The following is a 27,681-nucleotide window of genomic DNA, read 5'->3' as shown; positions in this document are numbered from 1 at the left end:
GATGTTGGCGGCGCCACGATGCTGGCTTCAATTTGGTGGCGAAGCCAAGACTAGCAGATGACCAGGCCTGCACTCGTCTAGGGTGACTCGTCTTTCATTTCGGAAGCAGCCAGTGCTACTGCACTTGAACTGCAGGAACATATTAACTCTATGGCAGGAACTGGCGCTTCACGCTCGCGGCACCGCCACGGAACTCAACTGGTGCAGGGTCAATCGAATGAACCTAAAATTATAGTGAATAGAATACCCATAGTCCTTTCCTTCCTCCATGAGAATACCTAAAAAAGGCTTAGTACGGACGAAGGTGCTTACTTCGGGTACTTTACTTTTTTTAAGATGTCCTTGGACGCCCGATTTACTCTAGCCCGATTTAGCCCGATGCACCACCCGAAAAAGGTAAAAGAAGAAATTCAATTGTAAATTATTTTGCAGTCATGGGCGAATACCGCGTGGTGATCTTGCGCATCATTGCAAAGAAGAAAACGTGCACCCGAAATTTGATGTCTACGCTCCTTTCAAATTAACTTCTGTTTTGTTTTCTTTTGTCGCAGTAACAGGATATATTATATTGTCGAAATTTCACCTTAACTAACATTCCTATGAGAAACAACCTTAACCTCTAAAAAGAGCGCGCTTCTCCGGGATTCAAAAATGATTTCTTCAGCAATAGTCCCAGCCAGGTCGCAAGGATAAGAAACGCAATGTATTCATTTTTTTTTTTCTCTAGACATAATGATTGTGATAAGCCCTTTATTTAGTGCGATATGTGCTGGTGTCTCATACGCATGTACTAAGTTATGTATCGGTTTCTGTGTTCCATCCAAGGAGGATATATATATATATCCTCCTTAGTTACATCAAACACGCGCTGCTGCTTCTTTTTCGCTAACGAAGAAATGCCGGCGCGCGCCGGCGTCAGTTTAGAGTAAACGTGTCGTGTTCTCGAGCAATTGGTGGGAGGAAATGCATTCTTTTCTCGCGTGCAGAAGCCCCACGTTATAGTGCCACGTTACGCATTCTTGAAAGTCTTCCATGACAGAGTGACTATAGTGCGTTCTCTCGTAGGCTCTCAGCTCTAATGCAACAGTATTCAAGCCGTACAAGGTAAGTAAGTGGTCGCCGCCACTTGCTAGTTGCTATTATACTTCGCGCAGTGCATTGCTCGCGTTTTATTCTCTTTTTTTGCAATCATCAAAGCGGTTATGGACCAAGATCTTCTGTTTGCAAGGCGAAACTGTGTCGGGAATGGTCATCACAATGCCACTTTTGCTTCGACCGAAAACTTTGCGGAAGAAGCAACATTGCGCCTGGAAAAGTGCGTATCAACATCCGACTTCTCGCGTCGGGTCGTCGGGATTGTAGCAAGTAGTCTGCGTACAGTGGTGTAGTTTGTGTGTTTGGGGTGTCGTGAACGAGCGGATTTACTAGCTAGCGGCCCGTGCGGTACGTACTTATCCCTTTCTTTACGAACGTAAAATTTTTTTTTTCTCAAAACAGATAGCAATCCACTAAGTGTGCTGATGTTTCTGACGGTGCCCTGCTTGTTTCTGAACCTGTTAGCCCTAAATGTTTGGCGGTAGAAAGCGTCTGAGATAGCATTCGAGGAAGCGACAAATTTTTTGAACCTGAAATTGATCTCTGTTTTTGTTGTACCTACAGGTTGAGCTCGCTCAGCATGGCGCCTGGTGGTCCTGCGGATAAAAAGAATAACATCCTTCCATTATGGGGCAACGAGAAAACGATGAACCTAAATAACCTGATTCTCACGAACATACTGTCATCGCCGTACTTCAAAGTAAACCTCTACAAACTCAAGACATATCATGAGGTGGTGGACGAAATATATTACAACGTAAGTTCGGCAGCCCCCCCAATCCTTTTTTGTTTGGTCTGACTTCTATAACTTGTGCGAAGTAACGATGAATGAGACCTTTGGAGCTCCTTTTTTGTTTTTTTTCCAGCTGCCGTGCAGCTACATTTGTTCATGTGATCGTGAACAACTGTAGTTGTACTAGGGTTGCTCTTAAGTTTTTAACAACTTGGCATGCTGTGTTTATCTCATACCAGACGTTAGCTTTGGAGTGCTGTTAACATGGATCCCTCACGCGAAGTCGGATGCTAGGTCAATATGGGTCAATTGTTTTACATCTGCAGTGAGCCGCCACTGTGGCTCAGTGGATATGGTGCTAGGCTGCTTACCCCGAAGACGCGGGTTCAAACCCGACCGCGGCGATCGCATTTCGATGGAGGACAAATGTTAGAAACCCGTGTACTGTGCGATGTCAGTGTATATTTTATGAACCCCCAAGTGGTCGAAATTGCCCGGAGCCCTCCACTACAGCGTCCCTCATAGCCTGAGTCACTTTGGGACGTTAAACTCCATAAAAACAAACATCTGTAGTTTCCCTGCAATATTTAGTGTGAAATTGCTGAACAACTGCGGTCTTGCTAGGAGTTTTAGATTAAGTGTAGCTCGAAAAGTTGTGATTACCAGTTTGTGCTACTGTTAATCACTGTGTACTATGCAACTCTTGCTTAGGTGCAGCACCTAGAGCCATGGGAAAAAGGAAGCCGAAAGACATCAGGCCAGACCGGGATGTGCGGAGGGGTAAGAGTCGTGTGTTGTAGCCTTCCTGCTGTTCTGCTGCATAGCCTTCCTACTGCCTTTCAAGGCCATAAAACAGAGTTATTGTCACAGCCTCATACTGGTGTTCCATGGCTAGTCTTAACCCATATGGATTTATTCATTCTATCACAGGCAGAATATGTCCAATGATGCAATCTTTGAAAGCGTGGTTATCGTATACACTCATGTAAGAGCCACACATTTTTTTTTAAATTTGGTTGTGAATTTTGAATGTGCGGCTCGGGCACAAATTAAAAAAAAAGAAGTGTTTCACCACATTTTTTTCTCAATTATCTAGTCCAAAACTGGCAGTGCGGCCCATACAGGGGTGTGGCCCTTACACGAGATTATACGGTATTATCTTGTCCTATGTCACACTGTTGCTTATTCAGTTGTGCATAATTGCACTACCGCCACCGCGGTGGCTCAGTGGCTATGGTGCTCGGCTGCTGACCCAAAAGACGCGGGTTCGATCCCGGCCGCGGCGGCTGGAATTTCTTTGGAGGAGAAATTCTAGAGGCCCGTGTACTGTGCGATGTCAGTGCACGTTAAAGAACCCCAGGTGGTCGAAATTTCCGGAGCCCTCCACTACGGCGTCTCTTATAGCCTTAGTCGCTTTGGGACGTTAAACCCCATAAACTAACCAACCAACCATAATTGCACTACCAATATTTTCTCATTCTTAAAGGCTAGTGCACCGAACACTGTAAAAATGAAGTCCTGGCTTTTACAGGACTGGCTATTTAGGAGGCTCTCTATGGCAGATAGCATTAGTGCTGACATCACAGTGTGTCTTTAAGGATAATGTCAACATCAGTTGGCTAGTGAGAATATTATCCAGTTGTGCTTGGAAATGGGCATCCTCGATAATCTATCCAGTAGGCTCGTGATCCAAGTGGGCCCTGGATTAAACTTTGTGATGTCTTTATATACCAGATCCATACCTGGGCTATTGCACAGTGTAGTGGGGGCTTCGGAATAATCTTATACCTATCACACGGGTACTTTCAAATGGGGATAGCCACCGTGGTGGCTCAGTGGTTATGGCGCTCAACTGCTGACCTGAAAGACGCGGGTTCGATCCCGGCCACGGCGGTCGAATTTCTATGGAGGTGAAATTCTAGGGGACCGTGCACTGTGTGATGTCAGTGCACGTTAAAGAACCCCAGGTGGTCGAGATTTCCGGAGCCCTTCACTACGGCGTCCCTTATAGCCTGAGTTGCTTTGGAACGTTAAGCCCCTATAAACCAAACGTGTTTCAAATGCAGTATAGTCGAGAGCCTTCAAGATTCTCAGTTTCAGTCGAACACAGAGTTGTGCGCTGCTACACAGCAGACTCTGACCGCTATCAAGAGACTCCATCATCCCACACCAAGGAGTTGTGGTGCCACTGTCACCACCAATAATTTTGCAGGTATGCTTGCAGTCAGCCCATAAGTAAATACCTGAAAAGATTAAATACGAAATGTTAATTTGTTACAGTAATACAGTGGTGCTCCAGCTGCTCCATTTGCTCCATTTTGATACATTTACATTTTGCTGCACCAGTCTGCTCCAAAAGTGACAAATTGATCAATATTGCTCCTTAGCTGCTCCGAAAAGAAGATACGGTCGCGGGAAAGCAACTATATTGAGCCATTCAGGATTTCGGTTGACAACCTACTAAAATGTTTTCGCAGTTGGCAACCTAGGGCGTTGGTGGGCTGCCTTGTGGTAGAATTTAGCGGCCAGTTTTTATGGAGGAAGGAAAGAACTCGGGAGAGGCTGTTACTTCACATTTTTTGAAGCCGGCTCCCGTAGGGGAAAAAACTGAGCAGAGAGTGTACGGTGAAGCCTAGTCATAAAGACCATCGCTGCCCCCATTGAAGCGCGTGATTTCAGACCTTCATGTAGTAAAGGTGTTGCGGGAGTTGACCTTGATGTAACAAACTGGCTACGCCCTCTCTCTGTTAGTGCTGAGCCACTCAAAATTTGTTAGAACCACGCGAAAGTTCCGTGACGATAAAGCACGAACTGACATGAGAGGAACGCCAATCGCATCGAGCCGCTGCAGTTGGCGCAACGCGCCGTGCTCCAGCGCCGTTGGCGCATCTCCGGCTCTTTCTCTTTAGGAACGTCATACCACATGGCGTTACAACTGTTCATGCTCAAAAGCAGCGAAAAATGATAAGGCATAGCAAAAAAGAAAAGACACGAGCAGTGCGCGGCCATCACTGCTGCGTGGTTGTAAAGAAAAATGTAAAGAAAAATCTCAGACTTTTAAAAATTTCGTTATGACCACGTTTAACTGTAGAGCCAACATGAAAAAAGAATGATTCTAGTAAACGTGTTCTCTGGACTTTTAGTCAAGCACACTTGGTTGAACTTGCGTGCAAGGCAGTGTGAGCATTAATAAAATATTTTCTCTGTTTTTGTGATTGTTTTTTTCCTAGCTACGCATGGCTGAACCTTATCTCGCTAGGAACAAACTCTTTGTGACTCCTTTATTCCGTTCATGCTGTTCCCATGTTGCTCCAGGGTTATCGTTCTGATACAGATGTGCTCCAGAATAGATATTTTTCTGCTCCAAAAATTGCTCCAGAATTTGAAATGGCTGGAGCACCACTGGTAATATTAATCACTCTTGAAATGAAGTTAATTGTCTTGGACAAGCTATTGTAGCATTCATGCACTTATGAGGAAGGATGAGTAAGGTGGTGTCTGTTTTTTTTTTTTACCACTAGCAGCAACGGTGTTATGCATGCTGCAGTGTTTTGTGACCTGGCCTGTCTTTTTTTTTTTTTTCTGCAATATAAGTTGTATATTTTGAAGTTCTATAATTATTTGTTAATTATACTGCTCCAACTTTTTAGTTCTGAGCGCATTGTTGTGAGCGTTCCGCTTCAGAATTGCACGCTGTCACCGCTCGAAGCCTTTTGAAATCTCGATCGAATTCCGCGCTGCTTTGCTGACTCTATAGATTGTTTACTCGATAGCCAGTGAAGCACCCTGTGTCAGCTGGCCACCGAATCGATTGACTCTTGGTTCAGAGACCTTCAAAATGCCCATGTAACATGTGTATTAACCTACTGGTATCCTTTTACTTGTACAGAAACTCTAGTACACAGGGTTTGTTACAGTTTACCTGTATAGAAATGCTGTTGCTTCAGCATTAGCAGAGTGCCATAGTTGTTTAGCCTCCGTAGTGGGTGGGGGGTAAGTACGTAAGTGCGCCATCAATGTTTGACCATAATTATTTGTGCTTTCATTGGAGAGTTTCTAGAGTTACCTTTGTGTTGAAGTATGAAAATCTGTGTTTTCTTCCTTATTTCTCAGCATCAACAGCTGCTGCAACATGTAAGGAAGCTGCTCCAAATTTACCTTTTGTGTGTTAAAAAGTGTGCCCATAAATGCTCATGGCTATTCTTATTACTGTACAGGTGTTTGCTGACATCTCTGCATCTTGGAATCCTTAATTATGTGCCACATTTTTTCCAACTACCTGTCTTTCGTGCAAGCATTACTTGCAAAGCAAAACCGAACAAGTTATTGCATTGGTCTTTCTTTATCGAAATTGATTGATCCCATACCTAAGAGTGCTACTGGTGCATTGTCTTTCTTGTAAATTACGTATAATTTTTTTCTTCACATCTGCGTAATGGTGTCTGTTCTATAGATAGCAAGGACGCGTTTCATTACTTTTCATTACTATAGTATCATTTAAATCTATCTGTTATCAGATACTAATGATACCTCGTCATTAACAAGTTTAATGTTAGAAAATATGTATTTTGCTCCATAGACCTGCCGTAAAATTACCGAAGTCAGCGTCCCTGGTTGGTAAAAGCTCCTTCACAATGGTATCACAACCCATCTGCGGTAGAAATTAGATGTAGCACTGGAGACTTCCAAAGCCAGAATGCTGCCGCATATCCTTTCGGCACGCTGCTCTGCGCGTTGCAGCTGTGACGGAGGGATTAAGTGCAGCTTTGTTAAACCATTGCTCGACGCTTGCATGCAGAGACCTAATGCTGGCATGAAGTCTGCAGTTGTTATGTGCCATGGATGGTTTCTATTTTAAGTCTGTGAAACGTGTTTGGTATGCAGGTACGTGGAGTTGGTGCAGGGGGCATTGTGTCCACTGCATTCTGCATCCTGTACAAGCTTTTCACTTTGAAGCTAACACGCAAGCAACTGGTTGGCCTTATGAACCACTGTGACTCCCCCTACATACGAGCACTGGGGTTCATGTACATCAGGTATGCTGTTTGTTGTTGCTTTTCTCGGTTGGAGCAAGGGTTTTCTCTCGGGCAAGTCTCATAGGCTGCAGATGCCTATTTTAATTTCTATTCAACACTATTTTTGAAGTCTCAGATCAAGGGTTTACTGTTTAAACTTGTCATGCTTACAAGTGAGGGTGGAACTAGGGATGCCCGGAAGCCTCACTGTAGGAAAGAAGTTCCTTGATTTCAAAGGATGGAGGGGTTAGTTTGTGCTTGGTTGGGGAGTCATGTCACTGTTGTTATTTAATAAGCTGGTAGCAGTGAAGAGATTCAAGTCACTGAAATGTTGAAAACCATCTCTGAAAAATGCCTGAAGTTTATCAGCTACATTTCCACAGGTTCAGGCTTCAGGCACTTTTTGAGTTGCATTTTAAAAGCCTAGCCTGTTTCAGCTGCAATTGAGAAAGGTTTAGCCAAATTTCAAAGCAATACTTGCACAAATTTTTTTATGTTCAAATTTGTGGTGCTTTTGAGGTATGTGAGCCCGTGGAGTCATTAATAGCGTCTTGGCATGCAGTGATATCAGTGAATTTAGTGCCATGAACAGTTAAATCTTGAACTAGTCATAATAAGTGATGGTCTGATGTTGGAGCACTTGAAGCTGTCTGCCGTGATTACTATTTCTCCGGGTTACTCACAGAAGAAAATGAGAGTTCGGCAGTTTTGTGTCACTACTGTTTTATAGAATACCTGTGCATTACGAGAAAATGAAACTAAAATCATGTAGTGGTAGGTTGTGTTAAATTTTGTATTTTATATTTGTATATTATATTTTGTTGTAAGTAATAATAGGTTAACATGTTAGCCAGCCGCAGTGGCTCAGTGGTTATGGCGCTCAGCTGCTAACCCCTAAAAAACACGGGTTCGATCCCGGTCGCGGCTGTCGAATTTCGATGGGGGTGAAATTCTAGAGGCCAGTGTGCTGTGCAATGCCAGTGCACGTTAAAGAACCCCAGGTGGTAGAAATTTCCGGACCCTCCACTACGGCCTCCCTCATAGCCTGTCGCTTTGGGACGTTAAACCCCAATGAACCAAATAAACCAAACACTTTAACTGCTGGAGATAAGCTGAAATATAAAGGGCTCAGGAAATTGCTAGATGGCTAGTGAAATTTCTAAAGGCTGCAGTACTTAAAAATTAAAGCAAACCATTTGTGTGCCTTGTTTACACCTTATAGCAGTGTCTTGTGGGGTTTAAAAGTGCATTCATTTTTTCTGATTTTCTTACTCTATTTTTACCAACTGTATTGCAAAAAACAGTATAGACGATCAATGTGATTTGATGCGGCAGAGGAGTATGCATTAGCATTGATGTTCCCCTGAACCGAGCAGTCGCTGCTGCTGACGGGTTCAGACCATGACACACACTGTACACCCTCTCCACTCTCCCCCACCCATCAGCCATCGCCCACCACCCTCCCATCTTTCCCCTCCTACTTCCCTCTCCATCCTGTCCCCTGCTGCCGGGTATCCGCCGGTGATACAATGGGTACAAGCTTTCCCCTGGTCTGGTGCTTTGCTTATTTAGGGTGAAATGCTTGGGAGATGGGTCTTTGACCCCACCTTGAATAAAAGGAAATACCTTGTGCCATGGTTCTCTTTGGCCATGGATGCCCTCACGCCATAAAAATCCATCATCATCCATCTTATCCCCTGGCAGTGGAGAGAGAAATTTGCCACCTGTTGCCTCCCGCCATCTCCGTCTTCTCTCTTCCCCCTCTGTGAAAGTGTAGAGGGGATCTCCGTCCACTTTTCCACTTGCTAACAAGGCTTCAGATGAACAGACAGACAATGTTGGTTCTAATGTGAGTGCATTAAAAAACTTGTCCAAACAGGCGAAATATTGCATTAATACTTCCTGGACTGAAATTTGTGTTTATAAAGTGGTTTTCACATGGACGAGCTCTTTGAGGAGGGATGTGGATGGCGTTGCCAGCGGGGAAAACGAGAGGGGCATCACTGTTGCCAAAGGAACCGCTGGCTAAAAGCAGCTAGGTGGCTTAGATGCTGCTGTGGACGTCCGGCAGAGCACGAGCTACAAAGCTCCCAGGCGCACGAAGAAAACAGTGCCGCTAACAGCAAGGATACTCCCCGCCAGTGCGGGGATAGTTTGTGTCATCCAAGCAATTTGTTCCGTCCCTTACCTTGCAAAGGAGTGACATTTAGGCAGTCTGATGCATGCTTTCTACCACAGAGGGAGGGATGCATCCCCCTTGTGAATACTGTTGAAAGGTTTAATATTGCACAGTATTGTAGGCACTGTCATTGCAAGAGGAATGTTTTGCTCAAAGCCAGGCTGGTAATGTTACTGCCGTCATCGTATTGGCTCAATCAACCACCAGCTTCATTTGTGCTGATCTGATGCCCAAATGAGCTCCGTGAGAAGTCTGAGAAGTCCAAGAGAGTTCTCACTGTAGGAGGAGTTAATTGTTAAATCTCGAGCACAGCTTTATTAAGTGTAGTGGTAATGACTATAGAGCGCTGCACCTAGTTGAAAAATGTTGCATGCTTACTGTTTTCATTATGCTTTGATTTAGAATAATTTGCAAACCTTCTTAATTTGAATATTTTACATGGTCCAACAGACTTTGAAACTCATTCGCTATCAAATGCAGCCAGTCTAAGCAAGGTTGTATTGTATTTGCAATCTTGGGACACCAATCTTTCAGTCTAACTGCGCTTTGTATTCCCCTTCAATGTTGTTCAAGTCTCATTGTAACATTGGCCCAAAGTCCATTAAGTAAGAAGTTGATTATCTAACTTCAACTAACAAACTATGACAGTAATTACACTTGTTATATCTACCAAGCTTAAAAGGTACCTGCAGAGGTCTTAGAATTTGACGAGCTTAAAAGTGTTGAATGTGTCAAACTTGGAGGTAAAACATGCAAAGCCTTTTTGGGCTAGCATTTGAAATGGTGACATAATTGCTGATTTAAACCGTGCTAGCTTTGTCTCCTCCACAGCGGCACAGCACCGAGTTGGGGGTGCATGATGACATCACCTACAGTGCTAGTATATTTCAAATGCAGAACCATGTGTTATGAGGGGGGGGGGGTTTGTGTGATGGCAGATGAAATTTTAAATCTTCCGATCATCAGGCATCTCCGCACTTTTCCGATGCTGTGAGAAGAAGCATAAGCTTTATTTATTGATTACGCCATCATTTTAAAAGGTAGCGCAAAAAACAGTTGCATGTTTTACCTACTGTTAGGGGTTGGACTTTTCGGTTTTTATTTCAGAACCCAAGTTTTGTTTTCTTTTTCGGTGAATATTGTTCTTGACGAACAAAATACTGACTTTTTTTCGGTGATTTAATGCAGCAATCCTATGTGGTCAAAAGTCAGTTGCATTCTGTCTGTGGTTTTGCCATCGTGAACAATTTATTTACCAGTAATTAGCGTGCAGATGGTAGTACTTTTGGAGATTTGCTTGTAGAAGAAATTGCTATCGTCATTAAAAGAATAGCTCAAGTTAAATGAGATAGCCAGCAGACTAAAACGCAAGTTGAAGTTTACTTCTGAAAACTGTTATTGTTGGGTAGTCGCGCTGGGTTGAGCACAGGGGCGGCACATCACGTGGTCTGCGTGTTGATCGCAGCGATGGAACTGCCGCCCTAGTGTTGCGGTAGCCAGAACATACTTTTTCGTGATATCCATGCACAGTTTCATGTCAGTGTTCTGCATGCATTTGATTAACCTATTTGACTAACTGCTCTAAGTAGGTGATAATAGTGAACAGACTGTGCTTAGCAAGCAGGCGGGGAGGAGGTGGTGCTTCTCGGTTGTCAGAGGTGTGTAAGCTAGCGGAGCAGTACCTCTAATCGCACTTCTTATCCAACAACGCGATTGTTGCATCATGCCTCTGGCCGCCTAATGACATAATTTCACCTTTGACTAGATGTTACTCACATTCAGCAGCCAGCTATCTATGCCTTGCACGCCAAGAATGCTGACCTTTTCCAGTTAAAACCAAATTTTAAAAACTAAATTTGGCGTACTTTTTTTTTTTTTCCGTTTCAAACCGAAATGACCAGCCCCTACCTACAGCTTGTATAGATTTGAATCCTTGAATATCATGAAATTCTCAAAAAGTAGTGCGGTTAGTTGCCCTTTAAAGGAAATGCCAGCCAGGATATTCACAGCCGTTAATTCCCCATTTTCTATTTTAAGCTGTTTTCTCTGAGAAATATTACGTGGGTTTGGGTATCACAGATGTCACATTTCTGCATAGCTTCCTGAATAGCAGCCAAAATGCTGCCCACAGCATAAATATGTTCTTGTGTTTAAAAGTGCCCTCCAGAAAGCCTTTAGCATCACTGATGTTAGCGGGAGCCATTTCTGAGATTAATTATTATATTTGAGCATCTTGCAGTGCATGCCCTTCCTTGGAACCGTGTTGGAAAGTTGCTCTGATTTTTCAGGTTCACTCAGCCACCTGCAGACCTTGTTGACTGGTATGAACCGTACCTTGATGATGAAGAGGTATGTACTAGTGTAGTGAACACCAGCTTCTCTGACTTGTTCTGGTTTTGAACCAGTAGATAAAGCCTTCTTATTGTGTAAAATCTGTCACAGATCCTACAGCTACCTCAACAAAACACCCTTGCTACTCCCTGGGGGAGGATGCTGGAGAATAATATGTGAAGTCTCTTTTTGGCCTCAAATAATTGGTATTACACAAAAATGTAATTTGACCTGTTGATAGTCCATATTCCTGAATTATTGCTTCTTTGATTCCAAAAACATTTAAGCAGAAGAAGGCTGACCTCAAAGCACATTAACAGATCTGAAGCCTGCTCCCCCAGGTGGTCTTCCCTTCCCTAGGTTTTCGGTCTTGTGAGCCATCGTGTGAAAAAGGAAAGAAATTCCCTTTGCCTTTTCTTTTTGGTGCTGCTGTTGCTGCTGGTAGTATCATTTGTTTGGTTTTTTTGCTTGAAATTGTTCAAGGCGCTATGTAAAAGGAAATGGCAGGGGTGAGTGGGACACGTGCAGTTGCTCATCTCTGCCAGCTATGTCAGGTTGCTGATCTCGGTGGGCCCATCTCTGGCTTTAGTTCTTTTGATGAAGTCTGTTCTTGCACCATGATTTTTTGTATACTGAGTCCAAAGTAACCACCGTTTGTCATTATTGTCGTTACCAAGGTAGAGGAAAGTAATTTGAATAGAGGTTAGTCTTTAAGCAACATAACAGATGTAGATTTAAATGTGAAGTCGCCATGGTGGCTAAGTGGTTATGGTGCTCGGCTGCTGACCCGATAGACGCAGGTTCGATCCCAGCTGTGGCGGTTGCATTTCGATGGAGGCGAAATGCTAGAGGCCTGTGTGCTGTGCTTTTTCAGTGCACATTAAAGAACCCCAGTTGGTCAAAATTATCTGGAGCCCTCCACTATGGCGTCCCTCATAGCCTGAGTCTCTTTAGGATGTTGACCCTGTAAAACCGAACAAACGAAATTTAAATGTGAAAAAACTTTCAGGCTGCTTGGAGCTACATTTGGTTTGGTTTATTGGGGTTTAACGTCCTGAAGCAACTCAGGCTATGAGAGACGCCGTAGTGAAGGGCTCCAGAAATTTCGACCACCTGGGGTTCTTTAACGTGCACTGACATCGCACAGCACATGCGCCTCTAGAATTTAATTCAAGAAAGGAAAGCCTCTATCTGAATAAATACAGTTTGCCTGTACCTAAGAGGCACAAAAATGTCATTAAATGCTTATTCTGGAAATTTGTTATTAGTTTCGTTGTGATACTTGAAGTAAAAAAAAAAATCGCTGTAATGCCTTTGTATGCACTTACGTCTTCAAGTAAGAGACCTTCAAGAAGCATTTGATACATTGAGAGCACAGCTGTCAAGGGTAAAAGCACTTGACAAGTCTTATATAGTTCTGAGCTGTGAAGAAAGGGCTCTGATTCAATTTCTGCCAAGGGAAAGGCAAGCAGCATCAGATTTGATGCCTTCCGGCTGTGGCTCATGTGATAATATGCAATATAAGTCTTCTACCTACTGTAAAACACCCTTCCATTGCATTTTGTATCATTTGACAGATATTCACAATCCTTGGTTTTGTATTTAAAGCACATGAAATATTTGGTTGGGAAGACCATCGTCATAATTTTGTGACATTAACTATGCTTTTAGGGTGCTATATATACCACAGGTGTAGTATAGTGCATCAGTAAGGTTTCTTGAACCTTGTTTCATAGAAAAATTCAGTAATGCAAATATGGTACCTTTTTCTGTTGACGTCCCTAATTATTTATAATCGAGGCATTTGGTTTGAAGCAAATAGTAATTTTCTTTGAATAATTTCAAAGTGAATATCTGGAATGCTTCTTACATAGGCATTTTCAAACGCATAAGGCCATTACATGGAAAAATAAACGCGTAAATTGAAGCTTTGTTGCACTAATTGAAGCTAGTTGACCCTTTGCAAAAATGGTCATCGAAAGTTGGGGGAGTCGACCTACGCTGAAAGAACCAACATATTTGTGAGGTCTGGGGCCTCCAACTGCAAGTTTTAATAGCAATTGCGTTGTTGTGCGGCTGTTCCTTTTAAATGGTCACTCCATGGACACCTGAGAGGCATATGCAACACGCACCCTTACAGCCTTTATGGCAGGTTGGGAGGAAGATCCACCTATTTCGTGCGGCTGCTACTGTACCAATTTCACCTGAAGGCCATGGATTAGTGATGCTCAGGGAATGTGCCCTTGCTGGAATGTTCACTTCAGTTAATTACCTTAGAGCTCCCCTGTAAGGTGGTATCACATAAAGGGTGATAAAGGGTAAGGGTCGTAAGGAGTTGTTGGATTTATTGTACTGGCAAAGTGGAGGCAAATATAAGTGTACGACATTCATACACTTTTCCGTGGAAGTATTCAATGAACGTTTCTGCTGTAGCAGGTAATTTCAGATGTCTGGTCTTAAAAGTAAGTGGGTTTGCCTGTATTGACCTAAAGTAGGGTGAGTAAACATTAAATCAGTTTTGGTTTCATCAGAGGTTTGCAATTTCTTCTGCGTGTAAAATACCAGTGCTTAATGTGCAAGCAAGTGCACAAACTGTTGGAATTTTCGGCTTTTGTCTTTCATGGCATCACAGCTTGCAGTGTTCACAAGGGTCGAAAGCGGCCTGAAGTGTGGCTTACACAGTAGGACTTGCCCTGCGCTGATCAACAGCAGCAGCAGCAGCAGCAGCACTGATGATGCACACGTAGGCTTTTAGGCTCAAGCGTGGCAGGCAGGGGATGAAGTGAGCGTCTCCCTGGTCGAGCAGGAAAGGAGGCAAGCCCCCCCGGATGATCACAGCGCCCGCCAAGCAAGGCAGCCCTGCAGCAAAAGTAACACTCCCTCTTTTGTGGCGAGTGTGGGTGCTACTCTTGATGCACCTCTGCCTCTTTTTTCAGTGGTTCCGGGCTGGCTGCGCCCGCACACCCACACGTGCCTTGCGCTTGAAATCGGGCAAGTACACCTGGTGGGGAGCAACACAGCAATGCGGGAGCTTCATGCAAGGCTTGCCAGAGAGCGAGGAAGGAGGGCAGCTGGAGCTAGCGGGAAGGAGGATGGGCCACCAGAACCATTTATGGGGCGGCTTTGCGATACCTTTTGCAGAGAAAATGCATGAATGTGAAAAGAGGGCTTTCTGCATCCCATGGTAGCCAGTGGTGTTGTTGTTGTTGGTTTGGCAGGTTCTGTTGGTTTGGTCCTTGGGGGCCCAGCACTTAATGTGGCAGCCAGAAAGGATGCATATGCACAAGGGTTCATCTGCTTTTCTTATCCTTGCTCCCAGCCACTTGGCTGGGAGCAAGCCCAGACATTGTCCAGCTACTTAGCTATATTGTATTAATATTACGGAATGTGTTACATTTTACTTGTACTCGCATCATGCCGTGTTTTGGCATGCATTAAGATTATCTTTGTCAAAGTGTTTAGTCACCTTTTGAGCGTGACATTAGTGCTGTACTGATCCCAAGAGATATAGCGTCTATTTTAAGTATGCTGAGGTGTGTGGCTTTGCAGTGTGTGTGATTATTTTTTATATGTGTATGAATCCTTGCTCATTTTTTTAAGAGCAGCAAGTTAATTCCAAAGGAACATGATCAGGCCTGCGAGATGCTGCTTGTATGCTTACTACTCGTTGCAGTCTTGACATGAAGCTACCCACGCTTTATAGCTTTGTGACATGCAGATACTTTCTGCATGTACTTGTGGTGTGAAAGGATAGATTTGGGAAAGGTTCACTCTTAAGGTTATTATGTATGCATATATGACTGAATATGCCTAAGTGAGTTCAAATTTTGTATTTTCTGAGCAGCTCTTAAAGAACGTAACATAGTACACTGCACCTCACCTCGGCAACACATACTGTTCCAAATGATACATTATTTCCTACTACCGTAAACATGATTGCTGTTATGTTCTTAAAGGTTAGTACACAAGTGAAGACAGGTTGCCTCGTTACTAACTCCTTTTGTCTGAATCTTTTCCAATTCTTTGCTGAGCATTTTATGGTCTGCTTGGTGGATATTTGAGCTTCTTTATTCACAACGCTTTACTGCTAAGTAAACATCAAGAAATGCAGCAAAAGGTCGGAGGAGTTGCTTTTTAGTGGTCTGCAATGATTTTATTGAACAATTTTGGTAAAGAGCAAACAAGCACAGCCGAGCACAAGCTGTCAACCAATTTGTTCCCTAAATCCTTGTGTGGGTGCATGAGAATTAGGAATACGTGTAGCATAGTGGCAGTGTAAAAGCACAGGCATGTTGAGAGCTGCGGATGGCCAGAGAAAAATGTGTTCAGTTGTTTATGTCCTAACAAAACTTTAATCTTAACCTTAACCTTATACTAGTATATACATATACTTTTGGAGTCACGCTTGAAAGCAGTTCAAATTTCTTTACCAATCACTGCATTTGAGGGTGTATGTGGCTGTTAGCCACTCTTTAAAAACATGCTCAAGGCTTTGAAAATTTTCGCTTTTTGTTTGACCAATTTTGCTTGAAACAGTAATTTTATCAAAGAGTGTAATGCATCTGCATCTTCTAAATGGTCTGCCAAGTTCTGTTTCCTTGCTAGAACAAACTGGCCTTCTAGTGTTTTTTGGTTTGGACGCTTTCCCTTCTGGCCAACATAATAATTATCGCATGACAGTTTGGTTTAGTTCACAGTGCTTGTTGTGTACTGCATGAACTTTTGTGGTTTCATGCTACCGTAATCTTTGCTGTTTTGGCATCTGGAGACCGGTTAGTTAGCTACAACACAATGGGGGGCAGCCTGTGTTTGTTTTCTGTATGTTACAGGTGTTCCCAACTCTTGTGCATCCATGCGTAGAATTGGAACAAATCAGCCTTTAGTTTAACACAAAACATGCACATTTGTTCATTTTGTAAAACAGTGCACTACTTAATCCAGCGAAAGCCAATAAGCCTAGTGTCATGCTTTCCAAAGTGAACTTTTGTTGGAGGCATGCCACAAACTGTGATATACGAAAGGTTTTCATCACTAAATAGGCTAAAAAATTATTGTGAGACTGCAAAAGAATGAAAAATAAAGTGTCCAAACTAAATAGGGACAGCACTTATCACAGCTAAATGTGTGTATGTGTGTGTGAATAAATCGAAGTGTCAAAAGCTATCATGTCAGTATTAAACGTGATGCATCTGGATGCCCCTCTAAATCCAGTGTTGGTGTGAATTGTGTGAATACATGGCATCAGACTGAGTGATTATGTCCTATGGTAAACCATAGGACATGTGAAGATGTATTTGGTATATGTGGTAGTTTTTTGATGGGAGCTGCTTATAAAGTATTTTTGTTAATAGTTCATTGCACACTATTCTGAACTTGGAAGTCATTTTCTGTGCAACAGTGAAACTTGTGCTCTTGCAGGTTTGCACCTAGGTCCCATGTTCTAAATTCAAAGTTTCATCATGATCAGCGTAGCTGCTGTTAAGAATTGTTTGATTGAAAAGTATGCTAGCAATTAAAAAGTTTCAGATAACAAAGAGAGAAAAAATTCACATACCAGCTCTGACCTTCTCCAAAACTACATAAGTAGAGGCGAAATGGTGAAGTGGCGATGGAGGCGAAATGCTAGAGGCCCAATGTACTGTGTGATGTCAGTGCACCTTAAAGAGCCTCAGGTGCTCGAAATTATCCGGAGTCTAGTATGGCATTCCTCATAGCCAGAGTCACTTTGGTACGTTAAACCCCATCAAAGCAAACATATATATAGCTCTGTTGCCTTATGTTTATGAAGTTATTAAGCTCCTCACTGATTCCATGGAAGACAGTTCCAGGGACTTTGTCACTGAAAGCCACAGGCAAAAAGATTGACATTTTCAACCTTGTTCTGGTTGACATGGGCATGGTTAAACACCTCTTCCACTCAGCCAGCGTGTCAGGTGACTGCATGCACTTGCAGTTCAGTGTACTTGACATCTAGCTTGATGCAGCCAATGATAATTCTCATTGATAATTGTCGTAGAATATTTCACATTGATAACTTAAACATTTTAAGGTGTGTGATATGGGACATAATTCAGAGTATGCGCATTCTCTGTGGCGGGTTCCATTGTCTGTAATTTCTGTTGTACCCATTGCCAAGAAATGCATTTCATTATTTTATGGGGTCAGAGTTTGGCCAGGAGCTTCTGCAAAGCATTGCATATTCATTCATGTGAGCACGACACACTTCAGTCTAGCCCATACTGGGGGGGAGATGTTGACGAGAGCCATAAATTTTTTAGCAGAACTGAAAGTAAAATTTTGCCACACTTGTCAATAGCTACACACCACAGCCTGTGCATACAGCAGCCTTTCTGGCTTTTTAAGTTGTTTTATTTGTTGTTATGCTCCTTTTTTTTTTGCGTAGTCAGTGAGTTAATGTCAGTGCCCCTTGTATGGATGCTGCTGCAGGAGCTGGACGTGAAGGCAGGCGGTGGCCAGGTACTGCGCATTGGCGACATGCTTCGGCATCTGCTCACCAAGTTGGAGTGGTTTGCCACCCTTTTTCCTCGAATTCCTGTGCCCATCCAGAAGGAGATTGAGCGCAGGCTTGCCCTGCACCCCCCAAAGTTGGCCCCAGGAGTCCAACCAGCAAGTGCCGAGCCAACAGCCAAAGCAATTGACAGTGCAGCTGCTGCAGATGACAGGTCACTGTCACCCGAGCCTAGGAGGAGGAGGTACAGCAGCAGGTGCTTTGTGTGCATGATAGCAAACATTAAATTTTGTTATAGGGTATTGTACTACAAGTGCGTGGACTGCAAAACCTTGTTAATTCAGCCCCCATTAATTAGGAAATCCGGATAATTTGAACTGCTGGCTCAGTCCCGGCCAGCTCCCATGTCAGTCTAAGACGTCAGTTGCTTGCTAATTCTGACTCTACGGGTCTCACACTGGTTAATTTGAACGGGTTCCTGAAGGGTGGTTGCGTCCAGGCAGGATCAGTGCAACAAGAGATAGTTGAAATAGCACTACTCAAAAATGAATCCCATGTTGCGACAGCAGGCATACCGACAAACGGGTGGCCCCGTATCCCAGAACACTCCAATCGCATACTTAAAGTTTTGCTTTTGTGAGCTTTGCACCAGCCCACAGTGACTGCAGTTTTACCAGCCAGCATCAGCCATCCAACCTGACCCAGCTGAACACCATTTTGGATGCTAATTGTCATGTCACTGGTGTTTTCTTTCACACTTTTTTACCCTCTGCTTCGACGCTTTCCTTTGCCTGCGCTCGTCACATGCCATTTGCTGTTTGTGCAGTGAAGCCTCCCCGCACGCCACTTATGGGTGTGATGCGGTAGCGGCGAAGTTCCACCGCGTCGCACCATGAAGGCTGCAGGAGGCTGTCGCGATTTTGGAGCAGTTCTGCTTCTACGCTCCCAACAGTATGCGCCTAATGACGCATTTGTGGGAACAGGAAAAACTGTCACTGTCATGCTGTTCTCATCTCAAAATCAGGCACCCATTGCCCAGTCTTTCACCCAATAAATTTACTGTGATGCAAGCATGCTTGACAGTTTTTTCGGGGTCATTCGATAATTCTAACATTTTCCTCGGTCTCTTGAAGTTCAAATTAACAAGCTTTTACTGTAATGGAGGTGTGAAATTCGATCTTCCAGTGCCACCTGGTACCCACAGGTGATGCATTGCCTACAAGCTTTCTCCTGGCCTGGTGTTCAGCTCCTTGGGGTCAGAGACCCATTTCCGTCAAAGACCCTTGGGAAATGGGTCTTTGACGCCACTTTCATTTGACGAAAACACCTTGTGTCATTGTACAATTTGGTCACAGATGCCCTTACTCCATAAAACGTCGTCATCATTTAACTTTTAATGACATGTCGCTTGGTTGTTTAGCTGTATACTGAGTTCAGCCCCGCCGCGGTGGCTCAGTGGTTACAGCGCTGGTCTGCTGACCCGAAAGACGCGGGTTTGATCCCGGCTGCGGTGGCCGAATTTCGATGAAGGCGAAATTCTAGAGGCCCGTGTGCTGTGCGATGTCAGAGCACCTTAAAGAACCTCAGGGGGTCGAAATTTCCGGAGCCCTTCACTACGGCGTCCCTCATAGCCTGAATTGCTTCGGGACGTTAAACCCCAATAAACCAACCAAACCAGTATACTGAGTTTTCGTTTATTAGGCCATTTATTAGGCATGCATACATAGTGAGACCTGGAGAGAACTGTTTGTAGAAATTAATTGGAGAAAAGTAGTATGCAGAGGAGGATGCTATTCTCATGGGCAAGGTGCATTCGCTCTAGCTTAGTGGGCCCACACATTTGCTCAGCCGGTGTTGTGCCATTGCTAGCATGCCAGTTAGAACAGTTGTACTGCTTATTTGTAATTATCATTGTCCATGCACTCAACTGTAACATTGCAACATGCAGCTGTGTAAGTTTGCTGTTCTTTGCCCTGTGTTGTGCAGAAGCCCCTATGCACGGGCGTCCCCAAACAGCCGTGATGCACCACGAGACTCTAGTTGGGACAGGGAGCGTCAGCAGTTTCGCCGAAGTAGAAGCAGAGAGCGCCATCGTGAACATCATCACAGGTAACTGTATTTTATCTGTTTCCATACCCGACTAACGTGTGTAGTGGACACTTTTTCAAGATAAATATCATGGGACCTTGCAAATTTATGCACGTCATCAGAAAATCCGCTTGGAAGGGACACTGAAGACAACTCCGTCCAGTTATTGTTTTCCGTAAAAATTGATTCTCTGGCTCTTTCTGGCCATGTTGACATTGTTCCAGCAGCAAAAGATGCGTTTACCACCAAGAAGATTGAATTTAGAAACCTTTCCTTGTGCCGTATTCACTAAAGATGACGGATTGGCACTGTTCTAAGTGAATCACCATGCAGCGTGGCTTTTTGGATTTGCACCAGAAGATCTGTATTGACTGACACCTTTTACATTAAAATCTCGTTGAAAATCGCGGACATTAAAAGTGTCCTATAGAGTTGCACTATATTTCACCTGGTTAATATGTTCCCGGATAACACGATTTCCCGGCTACTGCGTTTCAAATTTCGACAAACTGTGCAACATGTGCAAACATACAAGGGCCGAACGTGAGGGCACAAAACTTGAAGAGCAGGAATGCAGCAGCAGTTAGCCGCCGCGGTGGCTTCTAGGCAGTGCCTAAATGTGAGGAGGTGAAGCATCACTGAACAAAAATTAAAACGGTGCGCTAGTATTTGAGATAGCCATTTTTGCGGGGTCTCAACATGAAGAGGAGAAGGGCTGAGGTTTCTCTGCGGCCCATAAGGGCAATGGGGTGAAGCATCTATGAACTACAGTGATGCACTTTTATATGAGCGGGTCAGGTCTGGGAAGGCCGCTTAAGAAACAAATGCTGCAACAGTCAGTCATCGTGGGGGCTTCTCCGCAGTATTTAGGTGCAAAGGGGCAAAGCATCCAAAAAATGAGAGATTTTAGTTACTTTCATCGTTGCCGTCGACAGAACAGATGCGTTACAAAGTTCCTTCCGTGCTTAAGACCACAGATGCAGACTGAATTCTGCGAGCACTAGAAAAGGATCTCTTCAGATCTTGTGTCAAGAAATGCTAATCAACATTTTTATTCAGTGAAATTGTACCTCATTCAGGAGTTACATACATTTTTCAAAACTAGGCAGTTTGTATCATATGTTTTCTCGGATAATACGTTTTTTCCCGCAATTTTTTAAAACGCATCAACAAGGTTTTACTATACTTGTGAACTCGGCCGATGATGGCGATACCTTACAGGTAAACCTGGATATAATGAAATTAGTTCGCAATTTTGTTTTACATGCAGGTTTTCGTTACATCCAGTTTTAATGCGAAGACTTAAAAGGACCGTGCTGAACGGAAGCCCAAACGAAAAATAAATGTAGATGAAATGACTTAGCAAATGCTCACAGTAAACCCGCATCGTAAGCATGGAGAAACATTTCGTGATAGCGATGATAATACGAGTGTGGCAGCGTCCGTTATAATCTCTGCCATGGATTGCACGACAAAAGCATGACGCTGCTACATGCAGGGTTGGGGAGGAGGGTGAGCAACCGTCTCTTTCTGCGTGCTCATCACAATGTATGCGAAACGAAAAAGGCACCCTTGTGCTGTTTAATGCCACTGCACGATAAAGATAGTAAAGCTTGCCAAAATTATTCCGGAGCCCTCTACTACAACACCTCTTTCTTTCTCCTACCTTCCTCCCTTCCCTCACAGTGTGGTTGAGATGTCCCCCAAGTAGCAAGACAATTAACAGCATCTTAGATTTCCTGAAAACCAGTTTTCATTTTCACTTGTTAAAAAAAAAAAAAAAAAAAATCTTGCCCGCTCGTGGTTGCCTTGGGAAACAGTCTTTTCCTCGCGTTGCTGGCGTTCTCTGCTGTCCCCGCTCCCGCCGTGTGTCTCCTGTCGCCGCCTGAATTACGTGAACAGCCAAGATGCGGCATTGGGCACGCACTGCTTATCCCATGCCTTCTGTGCTGCATCCTGTTTTGTGGTGCTTTTGGACACAAACCATTGTAGTGCCACTTGGTGGGATGCCACAAAACCGAAAGCTGCAGAAACTGCTTTTGCTCGTTGCAATCTTAGACATTCCTTTCATGGCAGTTCATGGTTTGTCGTCATGCAGCTTACATGTAATTTGGCCAAATTTCAAGTAATGCAGCACTGGCTCATGGATAGTCAGCGTGGTGAGTTCATTACATCAAGGTCGACCGCCACATCTTCGTTGCATGGAGTTCACAAGTACACGTGCTTCAATGGGAGTGGTGTTGGAGAATTGAGAAACTTCATAATGTAGAAGAATTCGCTACGTGGAGGTTCGTTACATCCTGGTTTAACTGTATATAGTTTTTTTTTTTTTTGTTCTTTTCTAGTGTATAAAAGCTTTCTTTTTTTAGTTAGTGTGGTCTCTTGTGATTAAAACGGGGTAATGTATTGATACAGGTCAACTTAATTTGTCCTCAGTGTCCCTTTAATAAAAGTGCCTGGGATATCGGATTGTGTAACAGTGTCTTGGGATCAGCTGTGCTGAGGCGTATGCGTACTTTTGAAAGCAATTGGACTCTTCATGCTGCCTCATGAAATTGTTGCACAGAACATTGCTTTTGGCTTGTGTGTCTTTGCTAAAAAGTCTTAAGTCTGCTTAGGTTAAGAGACTGAAACCAATCAGCAGGCATATCGCCAGCATTTACGATAACAACTCTGAAGTTCTTTCCTGCTACCGACGTCACTGTTCGTCATCAGACAGTGCAGGTTACAATCCTTGCGTCAGTGTGCACAGAATGCTTCGTCATATTATCTAGTCATGTTCCTTGGCAAGTTCAATTATGTGTGCAATGCTGTCTTTTCCATTTTATCTCTTTGTGCCAATATTTTTTGTTTGTTTGTGCTTCTTTTTCACCATGAATTCGTACCAACTATGCCAATTGTCCATCATTTTGTATTTGAATGTATAAGCAACGAAAGTCGGTTGCGGTAGAACCCTGCTGTTGCATTTTGCTTGGGACTGCGAGAAAAAAACGTATCATCTGGGATACGCAGTAGCCGGGAAGTGCCTGTGAAAAAAAAACGTGTGTCATCATCTGCTGGTTTTTTTTCTTTAATTCTGATAAGGGCAGCCTGCTTGTCTGGAAGTTGCAAGGCTTTGTGGCTGTCGCAATCTTTCACATGCATAAAATGTCCTAAACACCCTGTGACTGCTCTCCTACCTGAACAACTGTTGATGGAAGGAAGGCAGCAGCAAAGAGAGAGGGTGTGCGAATCGGGCCAATTTGATCATGTGTGCAATCCTGTGCGCTGTTTTCGTGGCCGCCACTTTAATCCCACACAATCCTTCTCAGTTGTGACCTAGAAATTGCATTTTTAAGCTGCAGGCAACTAGGCAAACAAGGATGACAGAAGTAGGCCTCAGAGCCAATCTGTGCAAAGTTTGTGTGGCATAGTTTCTTTTTTGCGTGTGCCACGCTGGTGATAGAACTTGTCCAACAGCGGCGACAATATTCACCCCGCCGTATAAAGTGCTCTCAGCATCAGTGTGGGTGCAACACACCGGGAGCCACCAATGTTGTCTAGTCCCGCAAGGACTGGTGTACCATCGCCCTTCCGTGCGCGCTAAACACAAGCTGTCAGAATGCTGGCATGGGGTAAAGCACTATCAAGAAGTGACATTCGTGACGTAGCATGCTCAAGCAGTGCCACAATTGCAACGTAATAGTAGAGTCTCTATTGCATGGGTTTCCATGGGAGCAGGGCGGAGGAGGTTGCAATAGCGATCGCTCTAACTCAGCCAGGTACCAAATACGTAGTAAGCGACTGCAAAGCCGCAATTAGAAATTACAGCAAGGGACGCATCCACGAAATGGCGGCTAAATATCTAAAAGACTTTATCCCAGCCCACAATATTCTAATTATCTGGACCCCAGCCCACTCGGGTCTGGTTGGAAACGAGGCCGCCCACAGGCTCGCCCGCTCCTCTTTACCTCGGGGAGCCGTGGACACCTCATACGAATTCAGCACTAAAGAGGAAACCAATACCTTTAATAGCATCACAGACATTCAGAAAAAGAACAAAAGGATCTATCCTCCTCCGGATAGATCGCTTAGCTCGGCTGAGGCCTATGACTGGAGAAGACTCCAAGCTAGAAACTTCGCATCCCCGCTCTGGAGGAGCTGGACAGGAGGTGACACGAGGGAGGATGCGGAGGTGTGCGAGTTCTGCGGGCATACCGCTACACTCGAACACATACTATGGAGATGCCCCAGTGCCCCAGGATATGGCAGAATCAATAATGCAGAGGAATGGGAGACCATACTCAGAAGTGCCGACCTTAGCATACAACGATACGCTACCCGCCTGGCAGCAGAAGCTGCGCGACTATACCGTTGCTAGTCTTCCAGCTGCGACGCTGCCCCTCCCCGGACGCCTGCGTGCGGACCCGGAGGGGCACGGGTCTTCTTCTGGCGGAAATAAAGTTTCTTCACTCACTCACTCATGGATGGAACTGGCTCACGAAAACTTAGCAGCGGGGAAAATGCAGCACCCGGTAATGTAACAGCGGGGTTCTGCTGTATAGTGCAGATCTGCTGATGTCCTAGGAAAACATCAAAACATAAGCTGCTTACCTGATGTGGTCAGTATTTGAAGTATGTGGGCTTAGATACATGATATCAGGCTGCTTTGAATAGTTCATAATTTCAGTATTATATAAGGAAGCGCATGGTATCATTCTTCTGCCACTACTGACACAATTTGCTTTTTGTGCTGCATCTTCTGGTTAAGACAGTACTTTAGCAACAGACCTTTCGGCATTTGGGGATTGCTCTGAAATAGGTATTTTTGTGTACGTGCTGATATGTTTATTTCAGTCACTTCATGCTTCAGTGTAGTGACCTTATGCCTTCAACATTTTTTACATTCTCTGAGGACTCCTTGGAAGTTCTGTTCGTGAAATGTTGTGCATCATTCGCATTCATGCTGGGTCTCAACATTAGCTGCTGGCTCCAACTTGATGTTTACCAAGCTTTATCCTGCAGTTCATCTTGGGAATAAGTTTCACAGGGTCTGATTTGACGTCTAGGGTATTTATTTCATGGCCAAAGCAGGAGGACATAGAGGAAGGAAAAGGAGGGTGCTTGATGTAAGGATATTGAACAAGCTGCGTTAAAAGCCTGAGATTAGTGGGATAGAACTATGCACATATGGCCTAGTTTTTTTTTGAGACAGAGATTTGATGTAGAATTTGCTAATGCTTGCGAAAACTGGGAGCATGATAGACTTTCCTTGTCATAATTTATTTGACTTGTTCGGCCTTCACTTTGTAGCCACGTATCCATATCTCACAGTTCATGATTACATATATACATACTCTGTATAGACTGCATGAAAGTCATCCTTCTCAGAGTGAAAATTTCACTAGCAAAGTCAGAGAAATAGGTGCTTTATATGTAATTGGTAGCTTTATATGCCATCTAGAGAGGTACTTGAAGGCTTGTGGATGCACATTGTTTTATTTTTGTTTGAACCATTTCTTTCCAGGAGCCGAAGCCCACGGGATGTACGACCGTATCGCAGCCATGATAGACCACGTGATGAGAGGGAACGTGAAGAAAGGGCTCGTGATGACAGGTCCAGGAATGAGCGACCACGTGATGAGAGACCACGCGATGAAAGGTCACGTGATGACAGGTCCCGAGATGATAGGTCACGCAGTGACAGGTCGCGTGATGACCGTGCTCGAGATGATCGACTGCGAGATGAAAAATTTCGGGAGTCTGAGCGTCGTAAAGAGAGTGGGGGCTACCGTCACCGGTCCAGCCCTGAGTACAGCAAGCATGGGGACCGGTCTCGAGAGCATGGCTCCTCACATGACTACCGAACGTCATCACGGAAAGAGCGTTCCTACTCACCAGCAGCTAGGAACCACCACAGATGAACTTCCATTGCATTTGTTTTGCCCCCCCTCCCTTACTTTTTTTTTCTTATGGTACAAACAAAAGTGGGCTGATGTTTAACATGGCATACTTCATTTTCCGCTTGTTTTGTTTCATCAGCTATATTTTAGCTGCTGTTACTTTGTTGTAAACATTTAAACCATCATTATAGTTTCATTTGTCATCTCACAAAGCGTGAACAAAGTAGGAGCAAATGGGCTTCGAAACTGTACTAATTTGCCTGGATCTCTGGTATCTGTTAAAAAAAATGCAGTTTGTCTTCAGTGTTTCTTTCATTCATCTGATGTAAGGGTGACACGTTCTTGTAAAACCTTTTTCTGGATTTGTGCTTTACACCAAGAATTTCAGCCATGTACTTTTTGTCTTGTGATAAATTGGGAGGCACGTTCATCAGCATACTCATTAGTATGTACATTATGGTGGATGTTATTTTGTTGCCAAGTGTGGCTGCCCGTTGTAAGTAGGGGATGTAAAATAAGTATTGCTGGCTGCACATCACTGTATCATTATTTAGTTGTGGCACTGTCGTCTGAATCATCAAATGTTTTGTTGAAAAAAAAAAAATTGGGGGCCAGGTCTGCTTGCCCTATTTTTCCCTGTTTGACAAATTTAGGGTTCCTTTTCACCTGCTGTATTCATTTTATTCATTGGTGCCTGTTGACTTCTTTTTATCTACTTGCTTTAAGTTCAACAATGTTATTCTGCATAATGTTTGTCATTGTTTAGAAAATAAATTTATTCTGGTCACTGCGCACCTTCATCCTGCACTGATGTTGGTCTGCCCGTGTCTTTTCTTCACCGCCAAACTCTGCCAGACTGGGAAATGGCTACATATAGAGCTACAGTGCTACATTTCTTTTGGCACCCTAGCTCTGTGCACAAACAATTGTCCCCAGAAGTGCAAATGCTACTGCTGTGACCTCTGATGATGTATATCAAGAGGGCATTGTGTGCCATGCTACAAGGTAATAATTACCTATAGAGTAGCGCAATTTAAAAAAAAAAAAATGTTAGGAGGCAGTGCTTTAACTGAATTTTTTATAAAATTTTTTCAATAAAATTAGAGCTCTTAAGAGTTGTGAGCACCAGTGGGTGTCTGAAATGTAAAATTGGCTTGCAGTTTGTACCAGTGAAAGTAAGGCAACTACATTTACAGTGATGTATGAATGGTTGGGAGCGAACCATTGGCAGCCCATATTCAGTGATGGCGAATGGGTCTGTGTTGTATAAATTCGTAAATAGTTGAATGAAAATATTCCACTAATGCTGTCAGTCGTACTCACTAAGAGTGGTTCCTTCAGAATTAAGCCAATGAAGGTGAACCGCATTTATAATTGAGTACAATTTATGAGGGGGTGGAACCTTTTCGGCCTCGTTGAAGCGAATAATCTGGCCGCTTGCGTGGTCTCTCGAGCTGCTGTCGTAATGGCGACACGGTTAATTACTAATTGGTTGCAGAGCGTAAACCAGAGAAGTGACCTATGGCGCTGCTCTGGTTCGCGGAGAGCGCAGTGATTGCCGGTTGTTCACATTGCATGTCGCCCAATACCCCCGCGGTGACGGGCACGAGTACCGGGGCATGATTCAGCGGTCGGCATGCGATTAAAGTTGCGGAACTGCGTGAAAGTTCACTTCTCAAGGAGAGACTGCGCTCTCCGTTCTAGCTGTTTCCCTCGGTGCAAACCCATTCGGCGTTTTGTTGACTGACGCAGACGGCGACGAAGAAAAAGCAGATTCAGCGGCGTCGCGTGACGCGCTCTGCGGATCCGTTGTGGCGATAGCGTGGCCTTCCTTGGAAGCGGCGCGCGGTGCTAGATGTCTGGTGTACTCGTGTGCCGCATCTTCACGC

At 44.0% G+C, this 27,681-nt stretch overlaps 1 protein-coding gene across 3 annotated transcripts; it reads left to right on the top strand.

Annotated features, from left to right (window-relative positions):
- Nucleotides 1-16: 16 nt before the first annotated feature.
- LOC149351301 (uncharacterized) lies at nt 17-26,603 on the top strand. 3 transcript variants are annotated; one of them, XM_089580621.1, is made up of 11 exons: nt 17-396; nt 1,066-1,104; nt 1,198-1,315; nt 1,660-1,852; nt 2,540-2,608; nt 5,942-5,962; nt 6,713-6,864; nt 11,311-11,371; nt 17,801-18,066; nt 19,809-19,931; nt 25,417-26,603. In XM_089580621.1, exons 3-11 carry the CDS (start codon nt 1,203-1,205, stop codon nt 25,811-25,813), a joined length of 1,395 nt encoding a protein of 464 aa, XP_089436747.1. In that variant the 5' UTR covers nt 17-396; nt 1,066-1,104; nt 1,198-1,202; the 3' UTR covers nt 25,814-26,603. The 3 variants fall into 3 exon arrangements, with proteins under 3 accessions (XP_089436747.1, XP_089436748.1, XP_089436749.1); XM_089580622.1 differs by lacking the exon at nt 5,942-5,962 and having other exon boundaries at nt 22-396; XM_089580623.1 differs by lacking the exons at nt 17-396; nt 1,066-1,104; nt 1,198-1,315 and adding an exon at nt 1,324-1,443.
- Nucleotides 26,604-27,681: the final 1,078 nt, after the last annotated feature.

Source organism: Amblyomma mixtum, chromosome 3 (genome assembly GCF_055824585.1).
Source record: "Amblyomma mixtum isolate Tamu chromosome 3, ASM5582458v1, whole genome shotgun sequence".
Classification (NCBI taxonomy): Eukaryota; Metazoa; Arthropoda; class Arachnida; order Ixodida; family Ixodidae; genus Amblyomma; species Amblyomma mixtum.
This window is presented reverse-complemented; position numbering and strand designations above follow the sequence as displayed.